This window comes from Hydractinia symbiolongicarpus, chromosome 7 (assembly GCF_029227915.1).
Source record: "Hydractinia symbiolongicarpus strain clone_291-10 chromosome 7, HSymV2.1, whole genome shotgun sequence".
Classification (NCBI taxonomy): Eukaryota; Metazoa; Cnidaria; class Hydrozoa; order Anthoathecata; family Hydractiniidae; genus Hydractinia; species Hydractinia symbiolongicarpus.
Genome location: NC_079881.1, coordinates 3794117 through 3811299, shown reverse-complemented (window position 1 = coordinate 3811299; position 17183 = coordinate 3794117). Strand labels below are relative to the sequence as shown.

The following is a 17183-nucleotide window of genomic DNA, read 5'->3' as shown; positions in this document are numbered from 1 at the left end:
TCATTTTTTGGCACTATGCCTTGTTAAGGGTTTTTACCATTATAATAATTTTTTTATCATTGTTCCTTATTTAATCTACTAGGAAACATAACTGGACTTTAGTGATTTTGTAGGTTTTTTCTTTGTTTTGAACAATTTGTCAATGGTAATTTATCATTCTTAAAAATAATTTTAATTTTTTATTTATTTATTAAAATATGTCCAAAGCAAGAAAAAATGGGTTTTATTTTATTTTTGTTTATTATTGTTATTATTTTCCATTTTGTTTTGTGATTTTTTTAAGAAGGATCTCAGATCCACACATGATCCTAAGAGCTGCCACTAAATATTGGTGTCCCTAAAATTCTCAGTATTATTGTTCTTGGTATTATTTTTATATATCTTTTCTAGAGTTTAGAAAAATAGAATTCATGATATGCAGCTGTAACATAACATTTCTTGTCTGCTTCAGTGATGGAGATTTATGGAGAGAATATATGGGGTAAGTTATAATTTTTTAACATTATCTTGGTGTTTAAGATGATTATGATGATGGGAAATTATTGATAGCCTTGAAATTGTTCTCCACAAATTTCTATCGAAATTTAAAATTTGTACCTTGTGGGATGCTTTGCAATGTCACATAGGGAAATATGTATATATTTTGTTTTATTTCAAGTTTAAAGACAGCTTCTGAAATTTCCGTCGATCTGCTTTGCCTGTTTAATGAAATAGTACCACTGTATGTTAAAAGTTTCAAGGATTTTATATCTGACAAACTATATACTCAGGATTTAAATTTGCACCATGGAAATTGTTTGTCATTTGACCAATTATTGTTTAAATGTCTACCCTTCTTTTTTGCGGCATGCATATTGTTTAACAATTATTCAAAGTTTTGACAATTTTTGAGGGCGATTGTTGAAATTTAGCATTGTAAAAAAAAAAGTGTAGCTACTTAAGAGAAATGCAAAAGATTTGTTCGAGGTAATAAAGAGTTGGCGATAAAAAGAGTTTACCGTCGATGCGATATCGTAACAAGCACTCAAAAGTCATAGCAAGGGTTTGAGATATCTAGAGTCAACTGTATTTATTTTCTTCTTCTGTTGTAGATATTAGTAGCTGGACGTCTGATATACACTTTAAAGACTTCCATCTACACAGACATTTCGACTCTTTACCATTTGTCGATTGTATCAGAGAAATAATCGATCTTGCTCAAACCTATTTTCAATCTGTTTACGCCGAATATGAAGACGAAGAGGAGGAGGAGGGTGTTCAGTTTGACTTTCCTTATTTGGACATCATCGTTTTATTAACAGAGGAGTTCGTGTATGGACATTACTTCCACGGAGTGACACCGTTACAAGAGCTGCAATTATTGGAAATATTATGCTCGTACTTTCAAGAGAATAAACTGGATCCAGTGAGATATTTCGTGTTTGATTGTTTTTTTGGCGTTCCGAATGAAGTTTCCGACCTTCAGAAAGGTCTCATGGTGAGTTTTGCTAACTGTATCTTACTCTACTGACTGTTATTGGTTTCTAATTGCAAAGTTGCAGGTTGCCAAATATTCACTTTAGAATAATTTGTATACAGTGTTGTCAGCCTATTTCGTCGTACTAATTGAGTATAAATTTCCTTATGTGAATTCACAGGTCTAACAGAAAACTTGGAAAACTTGAAAGGAACTCTTAGGGAAAAATAAGAGCTGGAAATCTCCTAGAAACTTTTTTCATATTTTTTTAAAAAACCTTTTATAGAGCTACTCGTTGTAGAGTTCTTACTAATTCTTTTTATCTATTCTGTCATTCACAGAGAAGATTCATTCTGAACCTGAATTCTCCTCAATTGTACAACTTTTTCTCAAAACTTCTTCTTTCAAGCTACTTTCTTGTTAAAGTTGTTAATCGAAGAATGTAATCTCATGTCACTCAATTGGTCAATTTGTATTAATCATATTCCAGCCTTCCCAGAATTTCTCTTTATGACCGTAAGAAAGATGGGCAGCCCTGTTGGAGTTACGTTAAACTGAGACGATGATGGTTGTCTATAGTAACAAAAATATTTTTTCTATTTAATATTACAAAGTCTGTTCTTAAGTCATTACACTTCTTGTTGTTTAAAATTTTGTTTTGTCTTCGAAAGTGAAAGCAATTATTTTCGATATTAGCCAGTGATGTCGAACAAGTTATATTTAACCCGAGCCGCCTTGCATTTCTAATGCTGTTATGTCAGTAGTCCTGGCTATTTAACGTTGTGAAAAAATAAGACAACACGTCAATCAAAATATTATCTAGTTGCACATCATTGTGTAGATCCTAAACCTCTAAAGCATATCAAGGAATCTTGTATTAATGTCATCATTCTTTATAAAGTTTATCAGCCAAAAAATTACCAAATTTAGTTGTTGTAATTTATTCATTTTTTCTTTACTAACTTCGATTGGCACGTAATACAATTTTGTTTTCGAGGCAATGGTTCATATCAAATGTTTTTGCTGAACATTTAAATCAAAACATGGCAAAACTGTCTTTACTTTGAATGATAAATAGTTTGGGTAAAACGTCTTGTTATTAGGAGAGGTAACAGCAAAATCTCATAAGTGGTAGATATTTGTTGAAAAATAGGGTTTTATTCATAAATATTTTCCAGATGAGAAAAGGTGACGCCAAGGACTGAGCAAATCATATTTCTCCTATTGAGTTCTTGAATTTCCATACTTAGTTTTTTTAAAGGTAAATAAGACTAGTAAGAGCTAGTAAAAATTAAAATCCTTCATCGCGGTGGAAAAAAGGTGTGTCGTAAGTTTTATAGGTGTGATCATCATCTTGAAGTCCTGGAATACGCGACCTTATGGAAATAATCTGTTCAATACATTTTTTAAATAGTCTGGTGTTAGAATCGTTATGTTATCTTTATTTGTGTATCTTTATCTTATTTATTTTCATAATTTTCTGTTTACAACTATATGTTGTTCGAAGATAAACCTCATCTAAATAGTTTTTTGCCTTGTCTTTTTACATTCCCACAACCTGTAAAATGAATTTTTATATGTCTGATTATAATACGAAATGCGATAAGCCTTATTTTTTGTTAAGATTCAACTTATATATTATAATGCCCGTCTGTCTGTCTGTCTGTCTGTCTGTCTGTCTGTCTGTCTGTCTGTCTGTCTGTCTGTCTGTCTGTCTGTCTGTCTGTCTGTCTGTCTGTCTGTCTGTCTGTCTGTCTGTCTGTCTGTCTGTCTGTCTGTCTGTCTGTCTGTCTGTCTGTCTGTCTGTCTGTCTGTCTGTCTGTCTGTCTGTCTGTCTGTCTGTCTGTCTGTCTGTCTGTCTGTCTGTCTGTCCTTCTGTCTGTCTGTCTGTCCTTCTGTCTGTCTGTCTGTCTGTCTGTCTGTCTGTCTGTCACGCAAAATGGTAGCTTAGCTGCGCAATAGCGAGAAGCACGCAATGCGGTATAAAAAGGACGGGTGAGCCCGTGGATTTTCCACGGGCTAACGACTATTAGAAAATATTATAACAGGATTGTTTGAATAATGCTAATAGATCTTTAATTTTTTTTTTCACAGCATATCTATTGCTCCAGCCTTCTTTGTGTCGACCCTAAATCAGAGATGATTTCTCAAATATTCACACCACTAGCCTGTTTTATGCTTCATTGCAAAATTACCACCAATGAAGATCCACGTAGGTAACTGGTAAATCATCTTTTTTCAAGACTAAATTTTTTTTGTAGGACCACAAAATGAATGTGATATGCAAACTAACATCGATGGCTGTTGGAACTGGCTGTGGCAATGTATTGAATTGTATAGCTGTCTGGTTGAACACGTATGGATCTTACCACTCTCGTGCTGCAAAGGTTGCGTATTATGTTATCAACGATTACTGTTTCATCTGCCGTCAAGCAATAGATGCTGTGAAAGGACTGATAAATGTTTCACCGGTGTTTGCCAATCAGTTTCTTAAAGCTGTTTATGAATGTTACAAAGATTCAGGTATGTTGTCAGTAGTAGCTTATATCTTTCATTAGTTTCATTAATTTCTTTAGATTTTAAATTTTTTTGCCGAATCGTTATCACCCCCCGGCGTATAAATTTTACTGCACTCGTAGTGAAAAGAATTCTTTCAGGTCACTATTGAGAAAATAATTATATTATATTCACGTCCAGTCTTTTTGACAGAATTGAAACTTCATTGCTGGTGTAACTAAAATTTCACTTTTATTTCTAATCAAGTTACAAACTGCATATCAGAATGTAATACGTTTAAAGAAGAGAATCATTTAGCTGTATAAAGCAACCATAATATGCTTTTCTTTAAGATATTCATGTTTTTTTTCCACCCTACCCCCGTTTATTTTGAACCCCAGGGTACACGTGTTTTCTACTTCTTTCGCTAGTATTAAAAATTTTCACTTTGTGCAACATATTTTGCCCAAAGGAAAACCAATGTGATTTTTTTAGAATGTAGGAAATAAGGAAAAAGGTAATATCGATAGTGATTAAAAATGTGTGTGAGAGTTTGTTTGTTTAGTTTGTGTGGATTTTTTCTATAAGAGAATAAAAGATTTTCTGCCTATTACTAATTCAGTAAATGAATCAGTAAATAAATGGAATACTAATGTTAACTTTCTTTACTTTCAAAGATGTCGTTAAGGATGGCAGCAAAATACCGCCCGATGAAGTGGTGAGTATTGTTGCCGGTTGGATCATCGACCAACCAAATTTCTTCTCCGTGAAAATACCACCTATATTCTTACAATTGCCTTCGATTCATAAATACTTACCGCTATCCAATCAATCAGTGTTTGCTATGTGCCCGCTGCTGGTCACATTTGAATGGTGCCTTCTCGAACCACTGGTGAGAAAGGACAGCGTGACTGATGATGAAGATACATCAATGTATTGGAAACTTCATTACAGTTTCTTAAACTATCTTGCATTGCAGAAAAAAGTCGACTTGTTGCCGGTGGAGAGCTCAGACGATCTGGAACCAGGAGAGCTGCTGGAGGAGAGTGATAGTGTTGAGCTAATCTCAAAGAGAGACTTGATGCACTTATTAGAAATACTAAAAAAATCACTCGAGGAGTATAAAGGTACGGAATGTTTTTTTTACATACACCCCCAGGGTGTAATGTGACCATGTCAAAGCCGTATGTAAAGTAGTAAGAATTAATTAGTCTGTAAGTATGTGTGTAGCCATGCAAACGCTTTAAGTGCAGTAGTAACTCCCACAGGGTGTGTGTGACCATGCTAGAATCGTATGTACAGCAGTAGGAATTTTCAAGTAATATCTTAAGCCTTTCTAATTATTGCGTTTTTTTTGAGATCTTTCTGTTCTTTAGATGCAAGTTTGACAAAAAAAGAAGAAAGTGTAAATCGTTTTATGCAGATGATACAAGTATCTAAATGGGCAGGATGTTCTTCTCTTAGTAAGAATTTGGCTGTTTTTTTCTTATGTAACTCTGTGAAAAAAAACAAAACAACAACAATAAAACAGAAAGTGATATGCTTGTTGTGTAAAACCTCTGTATTTTTTAACACTGGATTTGATTATTTTTTTTTGTTGAACGTTTCTTTAATCCCTTCGGTTTTATGACGCAATTTGAGTGGCAATTTGCTTTGATTGTAACCTTTTTCTACTTAGTAACGTTTTTTACGCAGGGTTAAGAGTTTGACATTTTAGTAGGTCATAAAAATGCGGTAATTACACGGACTACGACCCTCTCACATTAAGCAGCTAATTGCTATTTTTTTATTTAGAGCATTTACGACCACTTCTTGGTGGGTTGGTAGAGACCAGGTAAGACTTCATCAGCTAGTTGAATTTCAAATTGATTAGTACTGTATCTGATACAATGCTGTACTAACTGTGTTATTTTCTTTTATTATGTCCAAAATTTATCTCCAAAATTACCAGATAGATAGAAAGATCGAGATAGAGAGAGACAACTGTGTTTGCGAAAATAAATACTTGGAGACCTCTAATTTTAACTATAATCACAATTCACGAATAAGTTTGCACTTTTCCGGTTAAATAATTACAATAAATTACTAGCAAAACTAACTTCAAAAACTTAATATGCTTAACGCTGCATATATCTAAGACAGCATCTTGATTTTAACAGTACAGCCCAACAGTAGTGTTATTTATTCAACTTTAATTAACTACATCTCAACCGGCAAAGCTTCTATTAATCTTGCTTCTTTTTTGATGTTTTATATTATATTTAGATTGTTAAAACAAGTTCTATCTTGCTGGTGAGCACGCCGTTGCGCTTCCCTGGTTTATTTCTATGATATCAAAAGGCGGCACGGATAATCTGTACACAGTCAAAGATCGTCCATCGCATGGCTGTTAAATATCACCACGAAATTAATAGTCTCGGAAATAGATATTCGTATTGTATATTAGAACTAGCAAGAATAGTTTGGAATGATCAGAATAAACATTCACCGGAATTAACCTGAAAATAACATTTACTAGATTTAGCCTAGAAACGATAAAAACATTTTTATTGATGAATTGTTGTCCGACTAGAAAAAAAGAAAAAAGAAGCTGCGTTGGAGAAGTGTTACTTGGTGTTGATGGAAGTACCAGAGATACGTTAATTCGTATAGCTGAGAGTATTACGAAACATTAATTTTTTTAAACACAAGTGTTATATTCTTTGAAATGTACTTTTACTGGCGGAAATGAATTAAGAGTTTTCTAGATTGATGTAAGCTCTTTAGTTTCTCGCCACGGCGTCTACGTAGATAGATGACCAACCAAGGAGGACGGACAAACGTTGCGGCAAGGAGTTATAAGCCTGTTTATAAATATGTTGTTACTCAACACACTCAAAGAATTTTGAACCTGTGTACGAGTGCGTTTTTTGACAATAGGTCTGATTTTTTTTTAGAACAAAGAAATAAGAATACTGACCAGTCTGGTTAAAATTTGGTTTCCTTATAGAAAAATCTAATTCCTTATAAAAGCAATATGTTATAGTATACTGTATTTTTCGAATTACGACTGAAAATTAAAACAAAATAACGCACTCAATATTTTGTTATTTAAAAAAATCAAATAATAACACTAATATTTTTCTGTAAGTTTTATAGGTCTTAATCATTCTTCAGTTTTTCCTAATTCTCCTCATCTCCGGCTTTAACAACATAGCTTTAAGAGCCATCTTCCATATAAAAGTTGGCCACTACTTTGCAACTCTGGGCTGAAATGAAAAACGTGTATAAGTTCCGCACTTTGCATAATCGCGAAAATTTGTTCTGCAAAATTTTAATTTAAGACTTCAAGTCGCGAAATTAAGTTCAGAAAAAGGTTCTTTCCTCAAAGCAAACACAAGTGGCACATGGGATGCTAAAATAAACATATAAACCATGCAGGGAATAGAGAATGTTAGCTTCTTCTAAATTTGTATGTTTACATAAATAATTTTTTTATGTATTACATATGGTTAACATCTATTTAACATCTAGTATAATACTCGATATCCTTCTATGTCTTATGATAAAAGGGTTTATTAATTTAGGAGATGATTATTCACTTTATGCGATAAAGTTTTTATGATAAAATTTTTTAATATTAGCAAAAATTTATCACCTTAATTCCGCGAATTTTAGCTCCTCCCAAGATTTGACCACGTCGAAAATTTATTATATTTACTACCGAGGCAGAAAGTCAGCCAAAAACGCAAAAAATAACACGACAAAGAAAACACGACAAACGACATTTGACTATTTCAGCAATTTCGGGCTTTAACAAAATTAATTTTTATGATGGAGTCGCAATACACACAATATTTATCATAAATCTACCTATATCACATTATACGCAAAAAAAAAAATAAAAATGATAGTGGATGTTAAAGCACAACGAAAAGTACCGACCTTCATCAATCCTAAAAGAACGCGGTTGGTGGAGTTTCGAAAGTAACTTTTAAAAATACATGATAAAAAGAATATTTAAAAAAATTTGCCAAATTCATAGTGGGAAATTATAATATTTCGCAGTAAATAGCTAAAGGAAATGATGAGGTAGAGTTGAACTGTTTACAGGATAAAGATAACAGAAGAACAGAAGAAAATTTAAGTGTACTACTTAGTTATTAAAAAAAACGAATGAATTATAAAGGAAAATTTTCGAAAGTTTTCGAAGGTGTAATGTACATCGAGCCAGTTTTAAACGTAGATTAATTTTTACTATTTACTCGATAGATTGAATTCATTTTTGTTTGTGAGTGACAGCCCGCTTTTTAAGTGTCGAAAATGAAAGGGCAACACCCCCGTGTCGGTATAGCTTCGTAAAAAACAATCATTTTGCGCCCTTGGGCCGGACGAGGGTCGGTCTTTAACCAGGTTGTATAACCAGGATATTATATCCAGAGTTTATTGGCGGGTAATTCGACAGGCCAAACTCAACTCAATAACACTTTTTTCTCTTTTGTAGCTGGATGATCCAGCTACACATGGTCTGAAATTTGTATTTTTAATCTGATATTTATAATTTATTACTCGGATTTCGATATCGAAAGAATAAGCGTCAGGAATCCTGACTAATTGACAGGTAAAGGAAAGGAAAATAAAGTCATTTTCTTTATTTAATCTTGATTTTTAGCACTTATATGTTGTTTGGTTGGTCAAATTGCAGTAAAAACAAACAGGTATTGGATTGTGGGATGATCAGTGGTGTGATAATTTGTATGTATCACAGCTTAGCTAAGCTATCATGCAAAAAATTAGAGTGGTGCAGGGGAAATTTTTAATAGATTGTCCCCACTCTGGAAGTTAAGAAGGTGCATATGCACACCCACTGTGTCTGTGGTGTAGCTAAACACAGGCAAAGTGGATGTTTTCATTTTCCTTTAATGTAAAAATTTGTCTCAAATGTTATTGACAAATTCAGCATTTCAAGATGGTGGATTTATGTCAATTTAGTCAGGTGGACGTACTTATTTTTTTGTCAAAAGCCTTGTTGTTACAATTTCAAAAAAGTATTTCGCTTATATACAAAAATATTCCCAGGTTGCTTTTTTAAAATGCGCTGTGTTGAATTTCTACACATAATACACACATGCACACTCTATTATATAGTTCAGTGCATATTCATCAATTATATGGGGAAATACGAAAGAAACTGCTTATTATCCTGCAACTTACTTGCATGTTGTTTCATTAAGGAGCTCAAAATTCAGTTATTAAAATAGTAGCATATACCCCTTAATTTAATCTTGACGTACTTGGACGCACTTTCACTTTCTGTTGCATTAAGGGGTAAAAAATATAAATAAAGGTAACATGTGACAGTTAAAAGCAAAGACAACCCTGGTAATTTTGACAGTACGTCGATAATATTTCATTAAGGGTTAGTGTCCTGTGAAATACTGCTAAAATCCGTTAAAATCAGAAATAATGCCTTACTTCTTAACCCTTGTAGCCTTGGTATGTGTGATGTGTGTAGAAAGTTTTTTTGTCAGCTGGAGAAAGAATACGGATGATGTTTTTGTATTAAAGCTTTGCCCGGTTAAGTTGGATAAAAAATGTGGTGTGCCTGGCACTGCCAATTTTCGAATTACAAGCAGATAAATAAGTTGATCTTTTTAAATCAACCACTTTAGCTTAAAAGAATGGTTTACTTTAAAAGGAAAAGCTAGCATACGAAAAAAATGTTTTCTTAAAATTTTTTTCTCACAACAAAAATTTTATCTGTTTTTCATCAATTTTCCATGCATCTCCATGGAGATTGAGCTCTAAGCTCCATCAAAGATTAAATTTTCAATTTTAAACATTGTGTTTATAAAATTAAATAAGGGGGATCCCATATGTGTCAATGAAAAAAATGTTTTCGCAAATCTTGGGAATAAAGAATTTATTTATTTATTTATCATCAGTTTCAGAAAAGTTCTGCTTTACAATCCACATTCATTTCAAAAATTTAATCCCTGTGTACACCATATATATATTTAACACTCTTAAAAATACATAATTTCACTCCACAGAGTTTAGTTAACCAATTACAGACAATATACTGGTACAATTTTTTTGACTCTTCATACTAAATAGATAAATAAATCACTAATTTTGAGTTGGAAGTGAAAAACTCGGAAATATTACCCCTTCTTAATTTTCACTCCCATATCTTTCAAAGGATTGTGTTTTTTTGCTTGTCTGATAGCATTTTTAGTTTAATTTTTACACATGGTGATTTTGCACATTTTCTTTCTTTTGTTTCGCTTGTCCATGATTTTTACTTGTATTCCCTTGGGTAGAACATTTTAATTAAATCAATTAATTATTTTATTGTAGATATTTTGTATAAAGGTTTTTAGCTTAGGATATTTTATCACTTGAAAATGTAACTCAGTTACGAAAAGCTTCGTGCTACTTTATAAATTAAAAACAAAATTTTAACATGTGTTTTTAAAACTTTTCTTATTAATCTCTATATGAATTTGAAACGAATTTAAAATATTTTTTTGCTAAAAAAATCGTTTCAAATTGTTTCAACCAGAATTTTATATTGTTCTAAAAGCTTCAGTTATGTCATGATAATTTGATATCCTGAATATTCTTATTTAAAGAGCATAGAACTATTATGAAATTTTGGTGATGTCATAATTATTCTAATTTATGAAATTCGAGAAAGGTGTATTATGTGACGAGTAAGATGGTAAGCGATATTGTCACAGCAAAATTAATTACAATAACAAATATGGTGTTGTCAAAAGCATTAGCTGCGATTATATATAGATCATAGAAGTGATTTTTAATGTCTCCGGCTCCAAAGCAATCGTTATTTAATCTATTTAATTCTTTAAAAAAAAGGACAAGTCTTACAATTATTTCCCGAAATCCTATTGTGGTCTCTGCTGGCATTGCGGTATGCCTTATTCATAGTTTTCCAACAGTTGTCACATTGTTTCCAATTTGGAAAAGATTCGTAGTCCATCCTAATCAGTGCCTTTTCATTTTGATTTATACGCACTTGAATTTGTTTAAATGTTTGCTGTATATTTCTGTCAGCAAAAGACTATTTGACTTTTACAACAAAAAGGTACCACATCCTGTCTCGGAACAATTTTGATTTACTTACCACTTCCCTCGCCTACTAAACAACAGTATCAGTATGACTTGCTCGGTATCAGAATTGCTGAAATCAGAGTACATAATATAATCAATGTTAAACATACAGACACACAAACTTTACTTTCATTTTTTTGTTTACTTTCGCAGGCTATTCTGTTTTTTTACATTTAACGAATAATCAGCAATTGTTGTTGCGAAACTTTGCATAGTTAAAATTTTTTTACCTAATGGTAGTCTTTTTTGCTGCTTGTTTTGAACCAAAGAAATAGAGAAATGAGTGCAATTGGTGGATTAGAGTGTTGACTGTCAACTGTAAGTTATAAATCTTTCTAACTAGTGCGCTATTCACCCTGCTCTAAAAGCGGTGCAACATGAGTAACATTTTTTGCACTGAAACTTCTTAAAAAAATGAAAAACAGGTGCAACAAGAGCACCAAACAACCCTTTGGTATTAGATTATTGGGAAATTCTAAAAAACAGCAGTGCTTATGATTTGTAAAGCACTGTTCCTATTCTGAATTTTTTGAAATTCTGTAGGCCTTTCACATAACAAGTAATATATAACAATCTCTCTTTGTTACATTTAGTTTGTTATGATTAACGTAACTAGCTATTGTTTTAAATTTATTCTTCCAACAATGTTTAAAAAATATTCGATGTCTATTTAGTAAGGAATCAAATTAGAATGACGTTCAATTTCAAGCCAGGTGGTTTTAATTTTGGTGGTACAACATCCAGTGCAGCCCCTGTTGGGGGTCAGTCAACATTTTCATTTGGTGGAGCGAATTCTACCTTGCCTGCTAACTCAACAACAGGAACGCAACCATCATTTAACTTTGCTAGTGGAAATACAGCGCCATCTGCTACTACTTCCACATTGGGTGGAACCGGATTTTCATTTAGTGCTGCATCAACTGCTGGTAGTACTGCGCAAACCATTGGTAGTAATTTTGGTTCATTAGGTGGGGCTAAACCATTCAGTTTTGGTGCAGCTACTGCCGTGACTACACAAGCAGCAGCTACAAAGCCCAACACCACTGCACCATTTGCTGGACTTAGTACAAGCAAAACAAATAATGCTCCACAGCAAAGCGGTTTTTCATTCTCAAACTCAACAACTAGTACTTCCGGTGGAATGTTTTCATCTAATCTACTAAAAGGCCAGACTACATCTGCTGCAGCAACTACGCCTTTTGCAGTAGCTTCAAGTGCAACTTCAACACCATCTTTGTCACTGGGTACTAGCACTGCTAAACAGTTCACCCTCTCCACTTCAACAACAGCAACAGCTTCGACAGGAAGCACCATTGTTTCTACTGGTGCAACGACCAACCTTGCATCAGCTGCGGCAACTCAACTCAAGCAAATGTCATACAAGGTAAACGCTAGGACTTTTAATTTTTATATTTCTGTATTTCATCTGTAAATAATTTGTCATTTAAGGTCATATTTTAAAGGGAGTGGTCCAGTAAATTTTTCATTTAAAACTTTTGATTCAGCCACATCAAATTAGTTTAGAAATTTTGCCCAATTTTTATTAATTTCTTCCTCCGAGTATCATAAGATTCAGGTAGCGTTATCTAGTGTTTATAATTGTGATTTGAAGACACTGCCATTAGAAAGTCACTACAGTTATCTGTTAGATTCCCTGCAAAAAGTTAGATGCTTAAAACACAGTAATAGTTGGTACCATATTTTCCGGTATATAACCTGCACATCGTATAACCCGCAGCTCAGCTTTTTTAGGGAGTTATAAACTGGATGCTATTAGATAGCCTGTATCTTCGTATAACCCGCATACAATTTAAATCAATGAGTTTTACTTACCCGCACCTTTATATAACCCGCATCGTGTTAAGAACAAAATTTTGGCATATTTTTACTTACCCTAATCATTTTATAAACAAGTGCGTGTGTTCTGTTTATTTTTCATGCTGGAGACAAGTGGGGGATGTTTAAACTTGTGAACCCCAAACACGAGAACCGAGTGTTTGAACTAGCGACTCTCCTGGTCTTAACTTTCTTGTCTTCGATTGCCGAAATAATAATAAATTAAAATTAATTTGACAAGTCGATCTTCTGCTAATGCCAACAGTACTAAATCAGACAACACTGTTTTCTTTTTATTTGAAGACATTAGTTTTAGCCAATAATAACTCTTGCTCCCTGCAATTAAACAAACAAAAAAACAAACAAAAAAACCATTCTATCAAGTTATAAACCTAAAGTAAAATCTCTGTTTTTTATGTATATTTAAGTTTTTCGGCATAAAAATAAACAACATGATAATTATCACGGATTGTCTGTAACAGCGATGTACGGAACGTTCTTTTCTAATGTTTATAGAATCTTGTTATCTATTTATATCTCAGCAATCACAGTGTGCATGATAAAATGAATGGCGGCAGTAAGGAGGAGATAGTTGCGTGTGTCTGTCTTATTAATTGTATTTTATATTTATTTTTGATATTTTCAGTGGCCACCTGTTGCTGGAAGGTAGTGAAGATAAAAAGAAAATTATTATCTATATATACTTTAATTTTAACATTTTTTAATATTTTTAACAGGAATTAATAATTATGTCCTGGGCACTAGGTTGTGAAATACATGTCAATTAAACCTAAAAATGATACCTGCTATATTGCTCTATTACCAAAAGCAAATCATTTCAATGTGCTCAATGTGATTGCAAAGATATAAATAGATTAGAATTACATTTAACACAAAAAGAAAAATGATCTCCAGAATTGTGTTTCAGAGAGAGCTCATAATATTAGCACTGGCAAGCTATAGAAAGTTAAAGCAATTTCACTGTGTGAAAAAAATTAAATCACGTAGTTAAAGTAAGGTTACGTAGATATGAGATCGCGCATGCAGTTATATTAATGTATGCATTTTATCCCGTTGGTACTTTTTTCTTCATTGAATGTATTAACTTTCACAATAAATGAGAGAAAATAAAAAACTTATCACATAACCCGCACCACATTATAACCCGCACCAACGGCGGAAGTTGTAAAAGTCAACTTATAACCCGCGGGTTATATACCAGAAAATATGGTATGAATATATGGCTGGGCATGGTGCCAAAGTAGATTGCAGCAACAATGAGAACAGACAGACACAAACTAACCCATAAATTTATTCATATGAGTTGGCTGAAAGTCAAATATGTTTCCTAACCAATGAAAATAAAGGGAGAATTAGTGAAACATAACATTAAAGACTATGCAACATGTCATTATACTCACAATGTGTTAATTCATAATAACATATTCAAAGTAAGAAAGTTCAATAGAAAGTTTTGTTTTAAAGGTTTTATTACTGCTTATGCTTTACAATGAAAAAAATCCATCATTTAAATTTAAACGAGGCCACCAATGACCCGTCAATTACAAATTGTTAACCCGTTAGCTTAAAACACTGATCAAAGAAATATATATAGCATCTTTTCTCTGATTAACAAAATTATATATAAGAAAAAAAAATAACAGGACCACTCCTTTAACATTTAGGCTTTAATTGTGGTTAAAGAAGAATGTTTTACAGTATAATTTAATTCCACTACTCTCACTTCAGTATTTTAACTTTATCGAGATATATCAATTTGTTGTGTGTTGAAACCAAAAGCTCACCAGTCTTTCGAAAAATATATAGAAACTTTCAGTAAACACAACATAAAACTAACTTTATGCATGTTGTTAATTTTTAGGAACTTGAGGAAACAGTTGAAAAATGGCTTCATGATCTTGGAGAGCAAGAGAAAACATTTTTAAATCAAGCTTCTCAAGTTAATCTTTGGGATAGACAACTGATTGAAAATGGAGAGAAAGTGACAGAGTTGCATAATGAGGTATAAAATTTTTGTAAACTCACTTAAGAATTTGGGGTGGATGTGAATGTTAAAACATTTATGAAGTATTTGTATCTGAAGGACTTGCCCAACCCCTTTAATTATGAATCTATAGCAAAAGGATACAAAAATTCTATTCTGTAAAATGTTTTTTATAAATTTCTTTATTTAAAAGTTAGAAATAACTTGCAAATTCCCCTTCCTGTCTGGCCTAAACGTCAAAATCCAAAAGTACAAAACCTCATAAGAAATTAACATTTCACTTTAATAAATGAAGTAACTAAAAGTGGACATCAATTTCTTACTGGTGTTAATTTAAACTACAATGATTTTGTTCAATGGTAATAAAATCTACACTAATTGCCACAATTTTTAATTTTTTTATTTTCTCCTTGGATTGTGTAAACTAGGGACCTTTTCAGCCCTGGTTCATAAAGACAGACTATTTTTATTCCATTTGCATTAGTATGGTGTGCACGTTTCAATTTCTGAGAAACTGCTTTTAAAAGAAATTCTACATAAATTTATTTTACAAATTAAATTTTGATTGTAACAGCATGAAATATTTTAAACAGCTATTTTGTTTATATGAAACATTTGAATACATAACAATTTAATAGCAAAGTTTTCCCAATATTTACCATAAAAACATGTCGGGCAATGTACCCTGGTGAAAAGTCACTAACTGTTAATTCAAAAAAAATGTGCAACGTCCTTAAAATACTCCTTTCTATTTTTGGTTATATAGGTTGAAAGAGTTAAATCTGAACAAAAGAGGCTAGATCGAGAATTAGACTTCATATTGTCTCAACAAGAAGAGTTGGAAGAGCTTTTGCAACCACTTGAAACGCAAGTAAAATCACAACAAGCATTGAAGCACTCACAACACTCTGATATAGAAAGGGAACGTACATTTAGAATGGCAGAAAACATAGATTCACAGTTAAAAACAATGATGCAGGCAAGTTTGTGATAAAATAAATTTTGTAGCAAATGACCTACAATAAGAACAGTCTTCTTTTGCTTTGTTAATTTTTGTTATATAGTGACTCATTTCTAAGTAATGAGGAAAAAAAATTTTTTTACACCTTAGGTTGACAACAATATTTACATCAGAGTAATAGTAAACACTTGTTTAAGACTATTAAATGATTGATGCAAAAGAAATACTAGAAATTGTATAATTGTATAAGGAGACTTTCGTTATCAAGTAGCTTTACATCATGAAAACTTTATCTTTTTTTACATATTTTAGGACTTGAAAGAAATAATTGACTACATAAACAAATCTCACGTTTCACCTTCAAAAACTGATGACACTATGAGCCAAGTTGCAAAAATACTGAATGCGCATATGGACTCGCTACAGTGGATCGATCAAAATGCAAATCAGCTGCAGCAACGAATGAAGGACGTTAGTCAGCTTGTTTCTGCAAGAAAACGAAATTATGACAGAACATTTCACTTGACTTAAAACTGACGTTTTCATAACATTACTTTTTTTACATTACATGTTTTTGTTGGATAAAATAGTAAACTTTTGCTGCAATCTGTCTTTCTTTATTAATGTATCAAAAATGGCTTTTGGCTTGCTGTAAGGATACTCCTATGTTGTTTATACGTGTTCCGTCAAATTATTGTTGAGCGTGTGTGGAATTTCTAAATTGGTTGTAACCAAAGTAATGGAGAATCGTTTTAAAGGTTGCCTCTTGCAAAAAATAAAGTTAATTGCATATGAAAGAGCTTGAAAGGTTGTCTGGGAATTTGAATATTTTAAAATTCTTGATTGGTTTTTTAGAATTTGGTCTAAGAAGATTCACTAATTATGATAATGTCATGAGTATGCTCTTGGAGGTTGTTATATTTAACATTTTTGACAAGCCATATAAAGTTTTTTTGTTCTCTGGTTGTTCACTTTGACGCGTTTTAAACATTTTACATAAATTTAAATATTTAGTTACCATAATTATGCCCAATGTTAATCATGACGTCATAATTTCGCATAATTAGAGCAACTTTTAAGACACTTATCTTGAGAACGGATAAAGATTTTTCAAAAAATAAAAAGATTCTAGAGAATTTTCAAAGATCTTTCATATTTTCTTAACTTGATTTTTCACAGGAGGTAACCTTTAAAAGGTTAATGTTGCTAAACTTTAATAATAAAGACATACAACCTTTTTTTTCCCAGCAAATACTTAACTGACTGCCACCATGAATTGGAAAGGCTTGTTATGTATATTCATCGACTAAGCATGT

At 32.4% G+C, this 17183-nt stretch overlaps 2 protein-coding genes across 2 annotated transcripts; both read left to right on the top strand.

Annotated features, from left to right (window-relative positions):
• Window positions 1-253: 253 nt before the first annotated feature.
• On the top strand, window positions 254-6704 carry LOC130649575 (integrator complex subunit 15-like). Its single transcript, XM_057455876.1, has 7 exons — window positions 254-481; window positions 1092-1477; window positions 3718-3979; window positions 4630-5079; window positions 5329-5415; window positions 5747-5786; window positions 6218-6704. Exons 1-7 carry the CDS (start codon window positions 454-456, stop codon window positions 6246-6248), a joined length of 1284 nt encoding a protein of 427 aa, XP_057311859.1. The 5' UTR covers window positions 254-453; the 3' UTR covers window positions 6249-6704.
• A 5011-nt stretch (window positions 6705-11715) lies between these two features.
• On the top strand, window positions 11716-16473 carry LOC130649576 (nuclear pore glycoprotein p62-like). The gene is made up of 4 exons (XM_057455877.1): window positions 11716-12449; window positions 14784-14924; window positions 15673-15885; window positions 16180-16473. The coding sequence occupies exons 1-4, from the start codon at window positions 11757-11759 to the stop codon at window positions 16396-16398; spliced, it is 1266 nt and encodes a 421-aa protein (XP_057311860.1). The 5' UTR covers window positions 11716-11756; the 3' UTR covers window positions 16399-16473.
• The last annotated feature ends 710 nt before the right edge of the window (window positions 16474-17183 follow it).